We start from the raw sequence: 20714 nt of genomic DNA, 5'->3' as shown, positions 1-20714 counted from the left end.
CGCACCCGCAGTCGCAGTCGTAGTTGCAGTTGCCGTCGCAGTTGCAGTTGCAGTTTTTGTGCTTCGCATTTCGGATTCTCATGTTTGGCATCGCCATAAATTGTGGTCAACCGATGCAGCCGATGCGACGTAATTCATTGATTATAACGACAACAATAACTGCAATGCAATAGAGTATCTCCTATCCTCCCCTCCCCACTCCTACTCCCTCTGCTGCTCCACCTCCTGCCAGGCATTTGTTACCTGCTGATTTATAGCCAATTGTCTCTCTCTCTCTCCCTCTCTTTGTGTTTATTTGTTTGCCTTTGGCTTTGCAAGGCTCAGCCATTTGATCAGTCGCCGTTTGGTCTTGTTTGTAATCCAATATGCGAGAAGGCCTCCCAAAAATTAGCTAATATAATTATGGGTTATTACAACCGCCAGGCCACAAGTGGGGACAGCTGCCACACGATCAGCTCTATATGCGGCAGGCCCACTCTTTGTCTTTGGTTTTCTGATCGTTTTTTTTTATTTTTTATTATTATTGCCTGCAACTGCCATGCGATAATTCACACAATTGTGCTACCGTCGCTCTTATATGGTGCATATATTCAGATCGTCCGTGCGGATTGCAGCTAACAGACAACACGCTTACCAAATAGTCTTGAGACCATTTGACAAACGTCGCTCTGTGGTAAAAAAAAAAAAATTAAGATTGTCATAGATTGTATGGCTTAGAGAATTGCAAATGAATAAATTTAGATCCACAAAAATAATGAAATGTAGACACGAAATGCCATAACACATGCACAACAGTTACGAGTAATCAAGAATGGAATTGTTCGAATTTCGGAATTGAATTGTTCTTCAACTAGAGTTTAAATAAGTTGAAGAAACTTTGAATTTGGTGGGGCAGTGAGGTAAGGTAGGAGGGTTAAGATTAAACGGAAATTTACATTGAATTTTTTTTGGGAAATAAGCCATTAAGCTAATAAACATTCGTTGCTATTGAATTTATTAACTTATTGTATCGAATACTTCTAGTACTATTTTTATTTTATTTTTTATTTTATACATATTTCTTTCATTCATTGTCTTTCATATTTATGAATTTTGTAAGTGTAATTGGTATTTTGTATTTGAACGTAGTTCTAAATTACTTTACGATATCGATAAAGGTAGTTAAGATCCTTAAATCCCTCACGAGTTCTATGACAGGCATTGTAATTGCTGTTAAAATGGAAGCATTCGCTTTTAATCATTCGATGTCAACTTTTGCACGATTTTCCCTTCACTCGAATGCGCGAGAATCAGGAAATATATTTCGCACTTATGGCACCATCCATAACCCTTTATTTTGTTTTCGACTTTCCCATATGAATTAATTATGCACAACACAAGTTTTCAATTTATTTTAATTTTATTTTAAATCTATGCGCATTCGTAAATTTTAATAGCATTTTAGTTTGCCTAGTCAACAGCCAAGTCGAGCAGATGAAAAAACAAAATATATATATATATATATATATATATATATATATATATGTATATTTAAAAAAAAACTGGTTGCTTGTCGGAAATCGCTTAAGTTTTTCACTTGATATGTCAAAATGCCAAAATGTTGCACCGCTCCACGATCGATCGGGCCAGCCTATATTAATATTTACATACATACGTATATATGCATATGTCTATATGTGTATGCTTGTATGTGTTTGGCCACGCATTAAGCATACGCCCTGCTGGCCATTTGCGCGCGCATTTCGTGGCCAGCCGCAATTCATTTAAGCGCCATAGGCGTGCAAACCAAAGCCAACGACAACAAGAGTTACAACAATAATAAAAAAAACCCGCTAACAGCAATAACAAAAACAATAAATGCAATGACTGCATTGAGGCTGAAAAAAATGGAGCACAGCTTCCTTTAGACAGCGTTTTATAGTATTTTGGTTTTTATGCGCTCAACCTATTGATTATCGATTTGAGGGGGTATATTGATATCCAGTATATTTTATATCCAAAGAGATCCTTAATTTAAGCAACATTAACTGGCCTGGCAATCTCGAAACGTCCATTTGATTCATAAACTAATTACTCGAAATAGGAAATTTTATATAAGTTATAAGCAAAACAAGCTTAGCTCATTTAATCAAGGTCTCCGATATTTCCTTAATACATTAAAAATAAATAACTTGAGAGCTGTTTCCCTGAGCATCACATGAGGATGGTTAAGCTCAAGTTAGTGTGAAGTCCCTCATTGACAGCCGATCTGGGTATTCGCTAGTCGAGCAAACTCGCCTAGAGCACTTTTACTTGTTTTGTTTGATTTGGTCGCCGTTTGGGCCGTTTAGAAACATTGCGGATGCAGTCGCAGACAAGAAGTTGGGGCCGGTTTTTGTCTTGGCCATAAATAGAGCTAAAGTTGTCGTTGTTGTTGCTGTTGTTGCTGTTCGATGTGGTGCGTTGCACAATGCACAGCCAGCTCGAATGCACTTTCAGTTTCGCATTTCGTATTCGATGTCCCAGCTGTGTCATAAAATCATTGCCAGACATTTGATTCTACACTTAATTATATCATTAGTTATAGTTATGGCTAACGCTGTTGGTATTGTTGTGCCAGATCCGTTTGGCTGGCTAATTAGCATTTAATTTGAGTGCTCAAGACGTCAACAGTTTGCTCTGAAATCCGTGCCAAGATCCGTGCGCATAAATCAATAATATTTCAATCGCATTCTCGACAAAGCAACAGTCAACAAAAAAATAAAATGAAATAGAATTCAAACCGAGTTGAATTCATGTTCCACAATGTGCCGAAGGCAGTCAACATATACATTAAAAAATACAAATAAAATAAATTAAAAAAAAAAAAAAAAAAAACAAGCAACGCTCGAACTTGATCCAATTCGCTCCTAAAGTGCAATACCAGTTGCTAATGTTCAACTAACTCAATTATTTCATACGATCTATAATCACTTATGACTAATGCTGCATATGGCGCAATAAAATTGACTACCAAGCGAGCTGAGGTCTAGGAATTGATATAGATATTTATGCATATATATTTATTTTTAATAAATTTGATCGTATGATGACGCGTCATGTTTTGAAAGAAAACCAGTTCGATATGTCATCAAATCTGAATATCAAATCCAATCTGCTTAGTGTTTATTACTTATGCTAAATATTGTTTTCAGCTTTTTGAAACAACTAGTTTATTTTATTTTTGATATTATTGTTACTATACTATTACCATACTTTATTTATTATGCTATTAATATTCAATGAACTAATTTAGTTTTGTTTAAATAGTTATTATAGTTTCTTTATTAATCATTTATTTTTTATGCAAAAGTTTTGTATTATTTTTGTTTTTGTCATGTTTTTCACACTACTTTACTTAAAAAATAAAATATAATATGCTAAAAAAAAATTTGTTGTGCGAAAATAACATATAGCAGAGAATGTGCAAATTTATTTCAAATATTTTTTTAATTGCGCGATAGTTTTAACAAAACATTTAAAATTAGTCATATTAGCTATTGTTTAATATAATTTTGGAATATTTTTTGCATACACTTAATTATTATAATTATTTTTTGTTTGTTTTATTTTTTATTTTATTTTATTTATTTATTTTTAGACTTTACATTTTGTTTATTACTTTAAATAGTCTTTTTAAATGAGAGCTTAAAATATTTATTTAATATTCATTTTGATTTAACATGTTTTATTGAACTTTTTTTTTAGTATATTCGAAAATAGTTAAAAAACAACATCCTCTTTTAATTTTGTAGAACAACAATTTTTGTTTCTAAAGTATTAGTTGTTTTAAGTTTCATACCAATTTTAATTGAAGTGTTATTCAATTTAAAAATTCGTTTCTACAGCTACCAATTTGTTTGCATTATATTCTTTAATATATATGTATAAGCAGTAGCTAACACTTGATGCTATAAAATTCTCTCGATACAAGCTTAGCTTAGCTTACAATCTAGCCATGTCTTCAGGGGCAATCATTTTTTCCCCCATTTCGAGAGACATAAACTGAGCTGCTGTTCATTAAATCTTGTTTTCAAAACGTTTACAAGTTATAAAGCTCTTCAGAGGCTGCAGTTACTGCTGTTTATGCCCAGCGGTCTCATAAATGCTCTCAATTCATTTTAGAGCCAAGTTTTTTAGCTACTCGAGCTGAGAGACTTTTATGTGTATAACGCGCTGGGCATAAACGTTGATCAGTTGCAATTCAAATAAGTTTATATTGTATCTGTGCTGTGAATGTCACGTTGATATAAGCACGTTAAGGTCATTTACTAGGTGAGCGAGAGAGAAAGAGGCAGGGAGGGAGTGAGAGCGGGACAGCAGACAAATGTGGTTCAATGTCCAATGCAAGCGGACAAGCAGCCAACCACTAACCCACTAAACCACTGACCACTGCTAGCCAGCCAAGCGGCCAATGCATTCGAAACGTTTCGCTGGACGCGTCTGACAAGACTCTGAAAACTGAAAGAGAAAAAAGCTATGAAATGGCCAAAATGCTGACATGTCCAATAACTTTTGGGCATATAATTTGGTGGCTTGACACAACTTTTTTTTCGTGTTTTCTTGTGGTTTTTGGGTTTCCATTGTCATAGGTTTTCTTCACATTGTTGCGCTTGAAAGAGCGAAAATAATTTTTGTTTTGTCATTTGATTATTTGACAACGTGACCTTGACATTTGTCACTTTTCAGCCAGACAATGTGACAGCTGATGGAAAATTTTCGTAATCTAAATTAGAATGGAAAATAGTAGTTTTTTTTTTATATATGTATAGAAAACATGATATAATATCTTTAAGAGATATTTTGTTCTTAAGAGATATCGAGTTTGAGAAAGGGATACAGAGATAAATTGAAGTAAAAATATCTCAAGAGTATGCTTCAGAATACGATAGACAGATAGAGAGTTAAAGAAGGATTGTCAAAAAAAAAAAAAAAAAAAAAAAAAAAAAAAAAAAAAAAAAGTAGAAATTCCCATGATAAATATTATATTACTGGAGTATGAATGACCAAGGCCATCGATAAATTCGGAAATTAAAAATATAAATATAAATGTAGTGATAAATTGAGAAATATAGGGGGAAATGGTCGTTTGAATAGAGATAGTCCCATCTATGTATATGCATTTTTCCAGACATCAAACACAGAAGCTACTCAATTTATTATCTTAATAATTTCTTAGCTCAATCAAATGCCATACATTAGGTTTTCACACATTCCCCAAGCATTTCCCAAGAGAATTTTGCAAGAAGGAAAAACCCAACAACGAGCAGCAACGAGCAAAATAACTAAAAACAAAACAAAAAATTCATTTTAATGCACACTTTTCACAATGTTCGATCACGGCTCGACTTGCAGAAGTTAGAGAAACGACGTGCCAAAGTGCCATTAAGTGCATCAGCAGCAGTAGCAACAACAACAACAACAACAACAGCAACTTGGTGTGTTGTGTTTTTTTTTTTTTTTTTTTTTGGCACTTGGCAGCAGTTGCCACATCGTGGCCACATTTTCCCAGAGAAGACTGAAGACTGTAGACTGTAGGCTGCAACGGTGTCTGAGACATGACCCAATAACAGGGATTAGCAGTCAAAGCAGCCGAAGCAGCAGCAGCAGCTGTTCGACTTTATGTCTGTGTGTCGACTAGTTGCCACTGCCACTCAATCATTCAATCAACAACTGGGGGTTAACGCTCGTCCAGTCAATCAGTCAGTCAGTTAGTCGGTCGGCAATTAGTCCAATTTTTTTTTTCTGAATTTTTTTAGTGCTAAAATTAAATATTGCGAAAATTCTTTTCAGCTGCTTTGCTTGGCACATGAAACATGTGTTTCTCGCCGCTCGCAAAAATATTTGAAAAATCTGTAATTCTCTAAAGGCTGCTGCTGCTGCGGCTGCTGCTGCCACAAAAGCCATTCACAAAAACGGCTTCAATCATGCTATAGCCAGGCAGCTGTAATCTTTATGCTTGGTGCTGCGGGGCGTATGAGCAATGTCGTTAAACAGCTTGGCGCTAATGAATGGTTCCATAACCATTCCACGGCACAACAGTTCAATTCGCCAGTTCAGCGCTGTTTACGATCGACGATCTACAAAATGCCACAAAACAGCAAAACAATCGCAATTGGCACGTACGCAGCAATTGTATAATTTGATATTTCGTATCAAAAGACTTTGGCCGCCAACTACTATTTACTAGCCCAAGTATGCAATTATTATTTTGTCTTTGCTGTTTTTTTTTTCTCCTTAATTTTCTTTTTGAAAATCTTGTATTTCAAAAAATCTGCTATTGCTGCATTTAAAGCATAAAAATAATAATTTTGAGCTGAAATGGAATACAAAAGTTGTCTAGATTGGGAAAGCCAGAAAGCCTTAAAGTTCCGAAAAAATATTATAGTTTAAGACTTTACTAGATCTCTAGACTACTGATTAGAAAGCTGTGAATACAACATTAAAATTATGTAAAGTAATTTTCTTCAGGTGCAAATTACGCTTATGAATTATGCAAAAATTTTAAAGAACTTTTGTGCCTAAATGTAAAATGAAATTTTAATTTAGATCACACATATTTAATTTTGAATTTAAATGCCGTTGAATTAGTTTTGCATATGTTAAATAACAGATGTAACCGTAAGGTAAATGTTATCAAATTAGGCTGACGAGTTCTGTATGAGAATTATGGCAATTTAATTTTGTTGAGTTTGTAAACTCATTATGCATATCATTTACATACCTAATATTTACATAAACATTTCTTTTTGTAGTGAAGAGACCAATAAAAAATACGCATTAAATTATGCATATTGTTTGGGCTAATAATAATAATTAAAAGGAGAATCAGTCGGACTCCTGATTTAATTATTAATTATTATTATTATTTTTTTTATTTTTTTTTTGAAATTAGTTTGGACAATCATTTTAACCTTAATCATCATTTCCAATTAATTTCCAGATTATTATATTCCCACTTACGTATGGGTTCGCATAAACTGATTCTGCTTATGCTCTAAAATTGTAATACATTATGCTAGAGTACCTGATCTTAAAGTACCAATTGGCAACAATTACAACTACAGTTATTAAACTCTTCATACAGTTCAGAATTCTAGGTAACTTGGACTCCGGCAAAGGTTATGCTATAGTAATATCGCTTTAAGTCTTGTAATGACATATAAATCAAAGATTTGCAAATAATAATAAGAATATTGTTGCTGTTTGTTCTCTCACCAACATAATTAGCTAGCGACCGGGTAAGATCGGTGAATCCCCCGTGCAAACAATAGACCAAATCGATCTAATCGCGCCTTGCAAAACTCGTCTGCTGCGCTTAGAACTTGCTTCAGCATCATTTGAGTTCAGCATCCATAGAGTCCAAAAACTCATCAAACTCATCAAAATTCACAGCTGATTCGCGCAAAAAAAAAAAAAAAAAAAAAAAAAAAAAAAAAAAAAAAAGATAAAAATAAATCTATCGCTGAACTTGTTCTGGAATCAGTCAACAAAATCCAAAATTATTAAAAAATGTAAAACAAAATCAATTTCATTATGACTCGGCACTTTTTTGCAGCTATTGTGCTACAAACAAAAACAAACCTTGAGACAAACTAAAGAATACAATGGAACCAGCCTCAGATGGCCCGGAGCATTAATATAATATATTATGCAAAAGCTTCTAATATAATATAACAACGATTAGGAATCTCTACAGAGATAATATAAAAAAATTCCCGACTTATTTAAATATATGAACATATATTAGTTGTGGTCTTTTTCAAGCTGTTTGTATATTTGGCACGCCCACTTAATGGTTTGTAGCTGACCTATATTTGTATATCTATATACATCTGAGTTATATGGTACCAAATATATTGTAATATTTGCATTGATGGCCTAAAGATTATTCATTTTAATTTTTAATTTTTATTTTTTTAATTTCTATAATAAACTTTAAGATAAAGCTTAGAATAGTTTGTTATAATTCAGAATCAGGCTCATTATACCTGAAGCAGCTAACATTAACCTATAGAGGCTTAACAGCTCCTCTCCTCTCCGCTGTTTTTGACTGAACATGAACTACAGATGTTCTTTAACAGCCTCTCAGTATGTTATTAGTGGAGAGCGCTGTAAGCTAACGGCGGATAACACTGTTAATTAACATATCTCCCTTTGTTAACATTTTTTCTGCTCATTCCTTCTGCTTATTTATGTTGGCCTGATATGTCAGCTGTATTTTAAGCCGAATTTTATGTCGAATCGTCCCACGAGGGTATGCAATTAAATTTGTATATATATATTTTTTTTCTTTTTTAAACAAAATATATTTTATTTGTAAAAAATTGTAAAACAGTTTTAATTACCAATATACATACATATGTAGTCTAGTTTGTGATTGGATGAGAGCTGATCTGGCGTATACCGGATAATAAACGTATACGATGTCGAAATGCAAAACCTTTCGCAATTTGTTCTGGCTTAGTTGCAATTGCGGTGCGACCTTGAGCCACATTCTCTGCACCACAACAAGTTGGCTTTGTTAGCAGCTCAGCTCAACTCTCACCCAATGCAGAACAATTGACAATTTTTTGAACGTTCGACTCGCATGCGATCAATAAGCGTGACTCTGTCCGTTCTAAAAGTCATGTTAATCCAAGTTGCATATATATGTATATATAATGATATATCATATCTTGTTTTGTATCTTGCAGATACTTTTTCTCCACGGTGCTGCAGTTTCAGCTATATCGCAGCATGTGCCGTGCCGCCGGCCAATATGTGCCCAACGATCCGCGAAAGCCGCTCCACAAATGCGACATCTATCGGCAGCCAGCCGCGGGCAATCTATTAAAGTAAGTGAATAACGTAATTAATAAATTCTTCTCTAATTAATGAAGATTAATTTGCAGTAATATCTACTTTGTTATGCTTATGCCTAATAGAGTTCTAGCTTAGCTTTTGAATTATATTTTTAAGCTTTATAAAATAAAATATAATATAAAATATATACTTTAACTTTTATTAATTTAAATTTACCCAATTTTGTCTCTCCACCTTTTCCTCCACCCCCACTTAGGCAACTGATGGCCAAGGGCGCCTCCCAGCCCTGGCAAGAGGTTCTACAGGAAACCCTAGGCGAGGGTCGTCTGGATGGCAGTGCTCTACGGGAATACTTTGCACCGCTCGAGGAATGGCTACGCCAGGAGGCGTTGCGCACCAACGAGTATGTGGGCTGGAATTACGATGGGGATTACTGCAAGCGCAGCATCGAGACAGCCGGACTCCAGATCTTTGGTGGCTATTACAATGCTGCAGCGAGTCCTCTGTTCAGTCTGGTGTTACTTGGCCTAAGCAGCTGGCTGAGCTATTCTCTAATATAAGAGAGCATAGCATGTCTGTAAAATATATAAATGTGAATATATATAAATATACATATATGTTGATTTCCGCTTTAAGTCAAGTCAACTCGAGTTGAACTTGAAACAAAGCCAAAAACAATAAAAATGTTAATGAATGCAAAACGAAAAGCATACAATTATTTATACACTGTAATACAGGGGGTGGTGTAGGGGGCGTGGCAGCTTTGATGCGGGTCATTGGAACGCCAGCGTCGCACGCACATTGCAGCCGTTGTTGTTGCTTCATAATTGAATCAAATCATAAACATAAAAATTACTTTTTTCTCGCTCTCAGCTCAACTGGTTTTTGCTTTGTTTTTGTAAATTTGATTTAATAAATTGCAAGCCACAATAAGCAATAACAACTGCAACAGCAACTGCAACTTCAGTGTAAACAAGATAATCAACGCCGGGTCGCTTTCGGGGCGTGGCCTGACCACAGATGGGGGCCAGCGGGGGTCTGCAGGCAGCTCAGTGTCAGCTTTGTTCTCAAAGTTTGTCTAAGAAATCAGACACTTGAGCTGACTGAGCGTTGTTTTCGCTGTCTATCAGCGCAGGGGCGTACCAGAGGGTGGGGCGAGGGCGGCAGGGGAGGCGTGTTTCAGTTTGTTTATAAAACCCATTACAATCAATAAGCTAAACCAAGCGTCTGAATGGAAGTTGACGTGGCAAGCGCCATAAAGGATTTTAGATAAAGATGATGATAGGGTCCAATGAAACTTTTGCTGCAATTTTCTAAATTAAAATTTGTCTTAATGGAAGACAATTTAATATTGATAAGATATCAAGAGATGGCAAACATTCAAAAGCTCTATTTATTATTCTTTTGACTCAAATTCTGTTAATAAAAGTGAATCTAATCAAATCGCAAAAGGTGTCGAATTTAATGAGATGATTACAGCACACAATTTGAGACAGCCCAGCAACAAATTAAAGTTGTTTCTCTCAATTCAGATACAAATCCGATTTCTTCATTTAAATGTAAGTTTTACGTTAATTTATGCATTCTCCCACGTTCCGTCAACTGTCGCCGACTGTCAACAGAAAAGCGCAAGTAACAAAAACAAAAAGCGCGTTTACCTCGCTTTAACGGCAGCAGCAGCAGCAGCAACAACAAACATGTTAAGGACATTATCAACATTTCAATTAGGTGCAATCATCGTAAACGAATGGGGGTGAGAGAGGGAGAGACTGAGGCAGACAGAGAGAGAGAGAGAGAGAACTCAAGAGTTGATCGTGTGTAGAGTTGCACTGTAGACTAGCTTATGTATCTGTGTATTTGTATGTATGTTTCGCATTTCACTTTCATTGTAGAGTTCGAACTGTATGCAGTGCGTACTTCCGCCCTGTCGCCCGTACGCCCCCGCTGTGCCCCGCTCCGGAACAGCGGCCTTCATGAGCTCGACAAAAAGTGTCGTCGGCTTCGCCAATTTGCAATGACAACAATTTGATATACACAAACACAGATGCATATATGTATATGTTTTCCCCATTTGTTTACTGTTTCACTGATTTTGGAGAAGGAACACGCGACCAGACACAGACGTGCTATTGAATCGCCACCAACGGGGAAAACAACAGTCACTACGAGAGTCGCGTTCCAAGCGCACACGCAACGCATTTCGAGCGGAAAGATTCTGATTTAAGAACCTTTGTAAATCTAGTGAAAGTTAAAGAAAGTTCTAGCAGCATAATAAGGCAGAGAATTGGTTCAAGTAACTAAACAAATGACCTAAAAAAAATAAAAATATATATGGAAAATATTCACGACTGATTTAAGAATTTTAGTCTCAAAGGATCATAAGACCAAATATATAAATATTACAATATTATAAGAAATGTGAATTTCGAAAGTGAAAGCAAAAAATGGCAAAAAATTAAATAAAATACAATATAATAGCAAATTCTCAAAATAAAAATTTGTATAAACAAACATATTAATAAAAAATAAATAAAAAATATAAGATCCATTTTTTGAAAGTAAAAAATAAAATTATAATAAACTAAATAAAGCAAAATTCAAAATTAAAAAAAAATTAAATTAACTTCTTTAGAATAATACATATAATTAATTTGGTTATTAAAAAGAAACTGTTTTCTCAAACTAGCTAAATAAATAAACTAGCTAAAATAAATAAGAATTGTACGCATAAAAAAATGTATAAAAATTAAAATTATTCAAATTAATTAATTTCTAAACACATAAATATATGATATTTCATTACAATCGTCGTAAAAACACAAAATAAAAGTAATAAAAGAAATTATTAGGGAATAAAGAAAAGCATAAATACAATTAACTAATTAAAATACAATTCATTTTGTATAAAAATAATATTTTATAAAAATATTTTAATTAAATTTGGACTTTAGTAAGTAAACTACTCAAATAAATAAGTAAATTAAAAACCAAACGATTTCAAATTCTGCAAATCAATATCAGATAACATGAAGCTGCCGCAAGTGTGTTGCAACTTGCGGCTATCAGTGCTGCCAATGCTGCTGTTGCTGTTGCTGCTGCAAGTTGTCGCCAGCGACAGCCAAAACAATAGCCTACGTGTGAATACTTACCTCAAGGATGTGAATGCAACGGCCATGGCGTTGCCCTCAATACAGAGCACGGGCAACATTTGCACGCGCGAGGAGCCGTACGAGGAGCTGCTGCAGGTGCCCGAGGTGCAGCCGGTGCGAGTGCGCACCTCCACCTGGTGCCTGGAGATACCGCCGCGCTGTCCCTCCTACAAGACGGAAATGCGCGAGGTGATGAAGGTGCAGGTGAGTCCAGGTGTCTACCAAATGCCCGAATCTCGACTGGCCAACTGGCCAAGTGGCGAAGTGGCGAAGTGGCGACTGCCGGCTCTGCCTTTAGCGGGCAGGCAGCGTTTGCGATTTTCCGATTACGTCATCTTGTCTTTGGCCACATGCCCCATAAACCTGATTCCGTTTGCCACAAATGTTAACCAGGAAGCCGCGCAACTTGCCATAAATTCCATAAATTGCTATTAGCTTTGGCCGCACTAAATGGGTTCTGTCAAAAAAAAAAAAAAATAATAATAAAAATTATATATACAAGAGTTGCGCAAGCGTTAAAAGTTTTTTGCTGCACTACAGCAGAACGGAAGTCGCAGCTGTGCAGCAGCATAATCTTTGTTTTACCTGAACCGGTTGTGACCCAAGTGCCAAGCACAGGTAATGTCCTTGGTTGTTAACGTTACTGTATGAATTTTTGGGCAGGTGCGTCGTATACGTGATAATTGATATGTATTGTAAGTGGACATTGAATACCCTAAAAAATACGTAAATAAGTTACAGTTGCTCAGATAGTCTATACTCTATACATAATTTACATACTTTGATAATATTTTGATATTTAATATAAGATATGTATTTAGTAAATGTAGTTTATTAATTAGTCCCATAATATTTATCGAACTTCATATATACAGATTTTAAAAACATATTGCAATTAAAAAAAAAATATATATATATATTTGAATTTTAAAATATAAATACTGATTAAAATATATATATTTAATCTCAATAATAGCAGAGGTCTTAGGTATCACCCATAATAAAACACATCATAAACTGTATTAGAAATTGTTTATATAATGTCTATGATAAATACAGCCTAATCTAAATCAATTAGTTTACTTCAAGCCCATGTTGCACAAAGAGTATTCCATACAACATATAAAATAAATATAAATATATATATATATAAAAAAAAATATATATTTTCGCTGTGATTAAAAACTGTAAAATAAATGCGAAAAAGCGCGAGAAATCAAGAAAAACAAGTAGCTACCAAATATGAGCAGAATCCGGTTGCCAGCTTTAGAGAGTAGGAAAATGGGGATCTGGGGTTTGGGTCGTTCACCTAATCAGGCTGGGCTGGTTATATTTGTTTAGTTTTTAACCAAAATAATTATGTCATGGTGTCAGTGATGGAAAGTTTAAATGAAAAACAAAATATGCAATGCAGAGAGTCCAGGCTGCACAAATATTAAATGCTCCACTGTTTCAGTTGCTGCTGCTGCTGCGACTGCTGCAGTTGATGCCAAAGCTGTTGACACACTTTCAATTGCATCACAACGAGTGTTAGTCGTTCGAACTGACCATAAGATGCAGCCAGTTTTGGTTTAGTTTACAATTTCAACTCTAATTATGTGTGCGTGTGAGTGTGAGTGTGTGTGTGAGTATACGTGTCTGTCTGCGTCTTGTTGCAAATTAATTTCATAATTTAACTATTTTGGATTTCAACATGAGACATGAAAAAATTAAACAGAATCTAAAGCATGTTAATTAATTGCACATTTTATATAGCATATTTAGGTTCTAGAATTAAGAATTATATAGAAGTATGTATATGGGGTAATAGCTGTAATATTTAAGAATATAATTATACGAATTTATACGTCAAGTTCTAAGATTCTTTATTTTAATAAAATTAATTATTTTTTAATGAAGAAAAAAAAAATCTTGGATAAAACTCAAGGAGTATTATAACAAATAAAACTTCAATCTATATACATATATTTATTATATAATTATGATTACAATCGTGATGACATAAGTCTACAATTGAGATGCTTTCTTTAGTGCAATGATGATAATAAAAGAAATGAACAGTATGATAATTATGTTTTAAATATTCTAAATATAAGCAATTAGAATTTCTTATTTTTTAATTTTATGCTTTACTAAGTGCTACCTAAGCCTCGAAATTTGCAGGGTTTTAAAAAGGAATATTTGCGTTTTTAGCTCAAGTAAAATATATCACATTCCGTGCGAACAATTTTGTAATCTGAGTTAATTTACAAAACTGAGATGAGACTAGTTTGATCTATTTAGGTTTTTTTTATAAGGAAAATTGTATCGTAATGGTTTTTTTTTTCGAACTAACGGCAATTGAAGACAGTCCAAAATAGCCATGCAATATGGACTTGGAAAAGTATACTTACCTATATATGCATATGTATAAATACATCTAGTAGCTAATTGCCAATTGCGTTTAATTAATTAACATGAAACAAAATTCGCTTGTGGCTTGCCAAAAAGCCATTTAAGCGACATGACGCGATGAGAAACGAGTTTCAAAGAGAGAAATATACGTGGATATTTAAGATTTAATTTGGCCAAGTGCCGAAAGATTTTCACAAATACAAATGCGATTAGAGAAAAAATCAAGTTAATTATATAAATTTAAATGAAAAGTAGGCGCCACAATGATTGATGCGAATCTGACAGTTGACAGTTAGTTAATGGGGGTGGTGTCGGAGGCGGAGGCTGGGTCTGGGGTTACCAGAGACCAGAGACCAGAGCTTGGAAGCTCTACGAGTTGTGGCCGTAATGTGAGCTCTCGCATATGTAAAATTTTATTGCTCAATATGTATTCAATTACCTAGGCAAGTGCTGCACGCATGAGCTGTACGCACAGAGCGGGCAGCGATTCGAGGAAAGGCTGCACTTAATTATGCCTACAATGGAATTGGAACTGAAAGAACACGCAATATTCTGCTCAGCATTTTTTTTTTTATGTATTTATATTAAAATTTCCGCCTTATTAATTTATGCTGAACACAAATACACACAGAGACAGACACGGTGACAGTTACAGATACAGCTGCAGATACAGTTTGATCAACTGAGGGCGAGAGAACAATGCTGAAGTTTGCTCTGGAATTTAGAGTGAATGAATGAATAACTGGGAATGCTTCGGGACACTCGGCAAATGATTGTGAGAAACGTTTCGGATTATTCAATTAAATTGACAACTCAAGGGATGTGCGTGTGTGTGTGGGCGTGGTCTTGTGTGCATTTCTCAGATTGATCATAATCAGCATTTACGCCCTTTGTAACTGCTCAACATTACAAAGCTCAACGAGTTGACATTGAGTGTGTGTGCGTGAGGAAGAAGAAGACCTACTCTAGAATTCTTTAATGATCAACTTACTGAAGATCAGAGTCCAAATAGGATGATTTGTTGAGTGAATAAAGTGTGATTATTGAGAGTTGATAATTATGTGAATTAGGAATGCTGTTGAAATCCCAATTAAATTAGAATAAATTTGTGAAAACTTATTTAAATAATTGATATGTAAAGGAAATACAAAATGTATTTATTTCTCCTCAATAATTATTCAACCTATGTCGTTCATGCAAAACTTGTGTAAGCAAAATCCTTTATATATACATATATAAGTATATAAGTATATATAAGTATATAAGAAATTGATTCATTAGAGTAAACTAATAATCATGAATTACCCTTCAATATGACAGCGAACTTTCATTAGGTTGTCAAGGTCTCTTTTTCTTAAATCACAACTAACTTCACTTGTTAAAGCGTATTGCATACTAAAAGGCGGTCGTTTTAGAGAAATATGTGTGGAGTACTTTTAGACACTGCTCAAATATTTAATACTTTTTATAGATTTAGAAACTGGAATTAATTTTTCGTTTGCATAAGAAGAAAAATAATTAAAATATTACAACAATTTTTATAAATGAAACAACTCTCATATATATACAATATTTACATATGTATATTGGAATTTTTTGTGCATACATATGTTTTTCTTATTTAAATATATTTTTCACAGAATATGTGTATGTTTATATAACATTATCTTCCTTTAAACATATTTTATAATATATTTAATAATAATTAAAGCACAATTAAAACAATATAATTTAATTATAATATAATATTTGATATTTCTGTTAAATATTTACACATCATACGATCTGCTGTTCTTTAATTTATAAACGAGTATAACCAAACTTATGACAATAATTAGAATAACAAGAACAATAATTATTTCCCATAATCTGTGTGGTTTGGGTGGTTTAGGTCGCTCAGTGGTTGTTGTTGTTGTCGTTGTTGTCGTTGAAGAATCTGCATCTGGCTCTGTTGAGAAACCTATTGGCTCTGTCTGATAATCTATATTCTCGGTTGAGCCATATCCTTCAGAAGTGGATGTGATGAGAGCAATTTCAACGTGAAATTTCTCAACTTCAGCACTGGCAAAATTTAGCATCAACAGCAACAGCAGCCAACTGCAGCAGAGTAAAGTCGAGCACTTGAAACGTTGCATTTTCTATATCGAATTTTTTTTATTTTTGCAAATAATATTTACAAAAGAAATGAATTACTTTAAGTGCTGCGCATTTGCAGACAGTTTGCAAACTGAACAGCGAGCTTAAAACTTTGCCAAGGCAATGCCATACAAATTTGTAAACCCAACAGGAAGCGGTCTTCGATAGTACTCGTCTGTTTTTATATTTTACGTATACATTTCATATATACATTTGTATATATGCAAAATATTCTTAATATTTCTTGAGCTTATCATATACAAAATAATATGAATCATTATTATGACACCATATTCTTGAAATTGTTGTAAGAAGCCCAACGTTTGAAACAAACTGACTCCATACAAATTATATTCTTTCTTATTATATAAGTGTAAAATAATTATATTACTTTCAATATCCGTTCATCCAGCTATATAAATTAGATGAGGGCTATTAAAATTTTTTTATTTTTATTTATCTTTAATTTATGACATTTCCAATGAATTGAAGTGCGAATATTATGAAGTCGGTCAAGATTGTCTACACGATCTTATCTGCTTAAATATATATATATATTTTGGTCCATTTAAAAGATTGCTGAAATACACTTATCTCATATCTCTTTTATAGCTAATGTGACATATTTTAAGTATTTTACGTGATATACATAATTCGCAATGTCAAGTAAGGATAAGAAAATGATATAATAACAAAACAGTTATATTGGTCAAAATAATGTACGTTTATATATTTTTGTTATGTTGCAAACTTTTCAGACCACCCATGTACATATGTATATACTTTATACATGCATGTATATATACATATACAGTAGACTGTCGATATTGCGAAACTCGGGGGACTCTTAAAATATTACGAATGCTGGAAATATGAAATGCCTTTTGAGAGTAAATAACAAAATGTTCGAATTATCAAGGGATTTTATTCAACTGCTGATATTTAACATATTCGTAATGTATATTTAAATTAATTAATCTTTGAAAAGAACTGAATTATATGGGTTTGCTTCGAAGAACATTGCTGATGCTCAGATTCTTTAATGATTTTTTAAGGAGAAAAAGTGCCTGATGTAGATTCATCAGTTGCGGTTTGTAAACAAAAGCTATGTAAATTATCTAATGACGCTATTACTACCTCTGCCAAAGGTTCTGATGTATCGTCTTCATCTTCATTAGTATCTGCGAGCATCGAAATATGCCTATGTTTTATGTTTATTATACGCTATGTTTATTATACGCACAGCAAATAAAAACAAAATTTGCTTCACTTCATTCTCATACAGTTCAGATAATAATACAAAAATGCTTAAATACTTTAAGAAAATCAACTTTTGCTTGGTAAGCTTACTCACCACTAGTTGCTCTTGCTTGCTCTGCTCCTCTTTCAGAGATTAAATAAAACGCGCACAGTTCGCTTTTGCTGCCAAGGCTATGAGGGCAATCTCTCGGATAGTCAAGCCAGCTGCCGTCCCATTTGTCGCGGTGGCTGTGGGCGTGGCAATTGCCTAATGCCCGACATATGCAGCTGCGAGGAGGGCTACACCGGCAAGCACTGCACACAGCGTGAGTAAAGAGCTGAAGAAGTGAAGCGATCTATTCGAAATGCCATCCATTCACGCTGTCTCTCCACAGGCTGTGATCATGATCGCTGGGGACTCGACTGCAAGAATCCGTGCCAATGCCAAAACGATGCTGTGTGTGATAATAAAACGGGAGGATGCCATTGCATAGCCGGTTGGGCTGGACAATTGTGAGTTCATATCGAGAGAAGCATTTACAGTGAAATTTTCTTCAGTACACCAAAATTTCTAATGAAACACAGGTTTCTGTTTGAGCTAAGTGTAATGTAGAGTTCATTTCACATTATTCCAGCTGCGAGCAACCGTGTCCTGTGGGCACCCATGGCGTCATGTGTCGCAAAGCCTGCGAGTGCCCAGAGAAGCGCTGTCATCCGCAGACGGGCGAGTGTCAGGGCCCCGAAAACTTGGAGGCTGTCAATGTCAATCATGTTGTGCTGGAGACTATCAACTCGACCATGGCGAATCTAACGCATAATATCAATAATATTGCCAGGAGCATTGGCAGCATGTCCGAGAGCAGTCACGTCCAGGTGACGCCCAGCGCTCTGCCGGAGGTCATATTGATCAAGCAGCCGGTGCAGGAGTCGGCGCACACGCCCAAGATCATCCTGCACGAGTCAAGCAATGCTCTGCTCGAGAATCTGCACACAGCCGCTGCCGCTGGAGTGCCCACGCCTGAGGTCATACATGTCATCACAAGTGCTGGCGGCGTTGCCGGGACTCAGGATCGAGCACCTCAGTTGAATTTAGCTGGCTTTGCTGCCGGCGAGAGTAATCCGAGTCGCAGTGCTCACGATCACGACTCCAGCCTTTTGAGCACTCTGATCGTTATGCTGCTCATGCTGATGATCGTCATCGTATTGGGCTTCCTCTATGTCTATCGGCGTCAGCATCTGCAGAAGGAGGCCGTTGTCTACAATGCCAACGGCACGTTCAGCAACGCCCAGCCGCATGGGCATGGCAATCCGGAAGTTGTGATCAGCGACACGGGGAAGATCTTTCACGGGCCGCTGCCCAAGCCGCCGGCCCTCTTGCCCAACACCAATCAAACCCAACCGAACGAGGGTATGTAAGTGTCGCCCCGCCTGTCACGAGGGCGGTTCGTTAAATGGCTTGAGTCATGCGATGTTTGCTGTTAATATTTATGCAGTGGTGCTCATTTGAAAATCTATAAAATGCCGCGCACTTGGAGAGATTCGTCATTGTATTTTAAGTTTAATAAGTCAATTTAATATGTAATATGCAATATGTATTCATTCATTCATCTCTCAAGCTATTTATCGCATTAGCCACACGGCTAAGCAAACATTCTAATCGAACGTTCCTTTGCAGCATCTTTGCCTGATATATATGATACGCCCAGCAATAACTCCTCGATTACAACTCAGCCCTATGCCTATGCGCGCAAGGAGTCGCTTTATTCGGTCGTTTCGCCCAAGTCACGCAAAGGCAGCCTCGACTCGCATCTGTACGATGAGATTAGATACCATCAACAGCAGCAGCAGCAGCACCATCATCACCAGCACCACCATCAGCTGCATCAACAACATTCACACCCATCACACCAACCACAATCCCATGCCTCGCAGCCGTCACGTTATCAGCATTCAACCACTGCAACTGCATTTTTGGCACCGCCGCCGCCACTGCGCCCCAGCAATGGACAGCTGCACCACCAGCAGACATCCAGCACCACCAACGGTGGCTCACATGTCTCCCACTTGATCATTCCGCCACAAAATGCCAACTTCCTGCAGGTGCCCAGCCAGATCGGAGCCCATAAAATTGCCCATTTGTGAATTTCGACAGGCAGAATTTCAATTTTACATAAGAATAAAAAAAAACTAAGGAAATAAGTATGAAAATATATTTGTAAACAATTTTTATGTCTTATATATAATTTACAATAAAAATACATCAATAAAATAGTAATAAATATAAAATATTTTTCATATTTTATGTGATTGCCGAGGTTATGAAATTGGTGAGAGAGAATTTCTCTACTCTGGAGCTTGGAGTCCCGGATTCTCAGATATTACCAATAGTTCAACAGCGGCCTAATCATGATACACAGAGTTCCTCTAAGAGAAGATCAAACGTTTGATTCCGCTTAGTTTTAAAATTTCATTTTAAATTTCATATACCGCGACTTATTTTGCATGACTCAGTGTGTAGCGAATATTTTACTATTCATATTATTTATATTATTGTTCACAAGCAAGAGTAACAGAAAATAGCAAGTTATTCTGCACCTTATTCTGCAACATTTAAACTTATTTATATTACAATTCTAAAAATTAATATTTGTATACTCTTTGTGTGGGTGTGATGTAGTAACTACCTCGATATTTATATCTGTACAGCACGAAGCCGCCGAAAATCAAAACAGCACCTAACAGCGAAATAATTGCCACGAGAACCCAAGCACTGAGGCCAGCCCTCCCTGGTTTAGGTGTTGGTTTTAATGTAGGTTTGGGTGTTGTGGTGGTGGTGGTGAAATTAGTAGTGGTGGTGCTCTCGGTTGTGGAGGCTCTATTTGTGTGTAGGGCTATTGAAATGGTAGTGCTATTGGTAGTGCTATTGGTAGTGGTGTTGCTCTCTGTTGTAGAGGTGCTATTTGTAATGGTAGT

General features: G+C 35.6%; 2 protein-coding genes across 5 annotated transcripts in view; both read left to right on the top strand.

The window, feature by feature from the left end:
• Positions 1-9530, top strand: part of LOC6576469 (angiotensin-converting enzyme) — a 66695-nt gene extending 57165 nt beyond the window's left edge. For all 3 annotated transcript variants that reach the window (XM_044008936.1, XM_002002422.4, XM_015165186.3), the window contains exons 9-10: positions 8715-8855; positions 9080-9530. In XM_044008936.1, coding sequence (XP_043864871.1) covers positions 8715-8855; positions 9080-9383 — 445 coding nt within the window. In that variant the 3' untranslated portion in view covers positions 9384-9530. The remainder of the gene's footprint in view (positions 1-8714; positions 8856-9079) is intronic.
• A 2219-nt stretch (positions 9531-11749) lies between these two features.
• LOC6576468 lies at positions 11750-19961 on the top strand. 2 transcript variants are annotated; one of them, XM_015165185.3, is made up of 5 exons: positions 11750-12176; positions 17893-18067; positions 18137-18254; positions 18377-19153; positions 19417-19520. In XM_015165185.3, the coding sequence occupies exons 1-5, from the start codon at positions 11850-11852 to the stop codon at positions 19427-19429; spliced, it is 1410 nt and encodes a 469-aa protein (XP_015020671.2). In that variant the 5' UTR covers positions 11750-11849; the 3' UTR covers positions 19430-19520. The 2 variants fall into 2 exon arrangements, with proteins under 2 accessions (XP_015020671.2, XP_002002457.3); XM_002002421.4 differs by having other exon boundaries at positions 11751-12176; positions 18377-19149; positions 19417-19961.
• The last annotated feature ends 753 nt before the right edge of the window (positions 19962-20714 follow it).

The sequence above is a fragment of the Drosophila mojavensis genome, unplaced genomic scaffold, assembly GCF_018153725.1.
Source record: "Drosophila mojavensis isolate 15081-1352.22 unplaced genomic scaffold, ASM1815372v1 contig_36, whole genome shotgun sequence".
Taxonomy (NCBI): Eukaryota; Metazoa; Arthropoda; class Insecta; order Diptera; family Drosophilidae; genus Drosophila; species Drosophila mojavensis.
This window is presented reverse-complemented; position numbering and strand designations above follow the sequence as displayed.

Coding starts and splice junctions, on each gene's coding strand:
- LOC6576468 (XM_002002421.4), top strand. CDS start 11,850: ATGAAGCTGCCGCAAGTGTGTTGCAACTTGCGGCTATCAGTGCTGCCA. Junction 18,068..18,136: donor CGGCAAGCACTGCACACAGC/GTGAGTAAAGAG, acceptor GTCTCTCCACAG/GCTGTGATCATGATCGCTGG. Junction 18,255..18,376: donor GCCGGTTGGGCTGGACAATT/GTGAGTTCATAT, acceptor ACATTATTCCAG/CTGCGAGCAACCGTGTCCTG.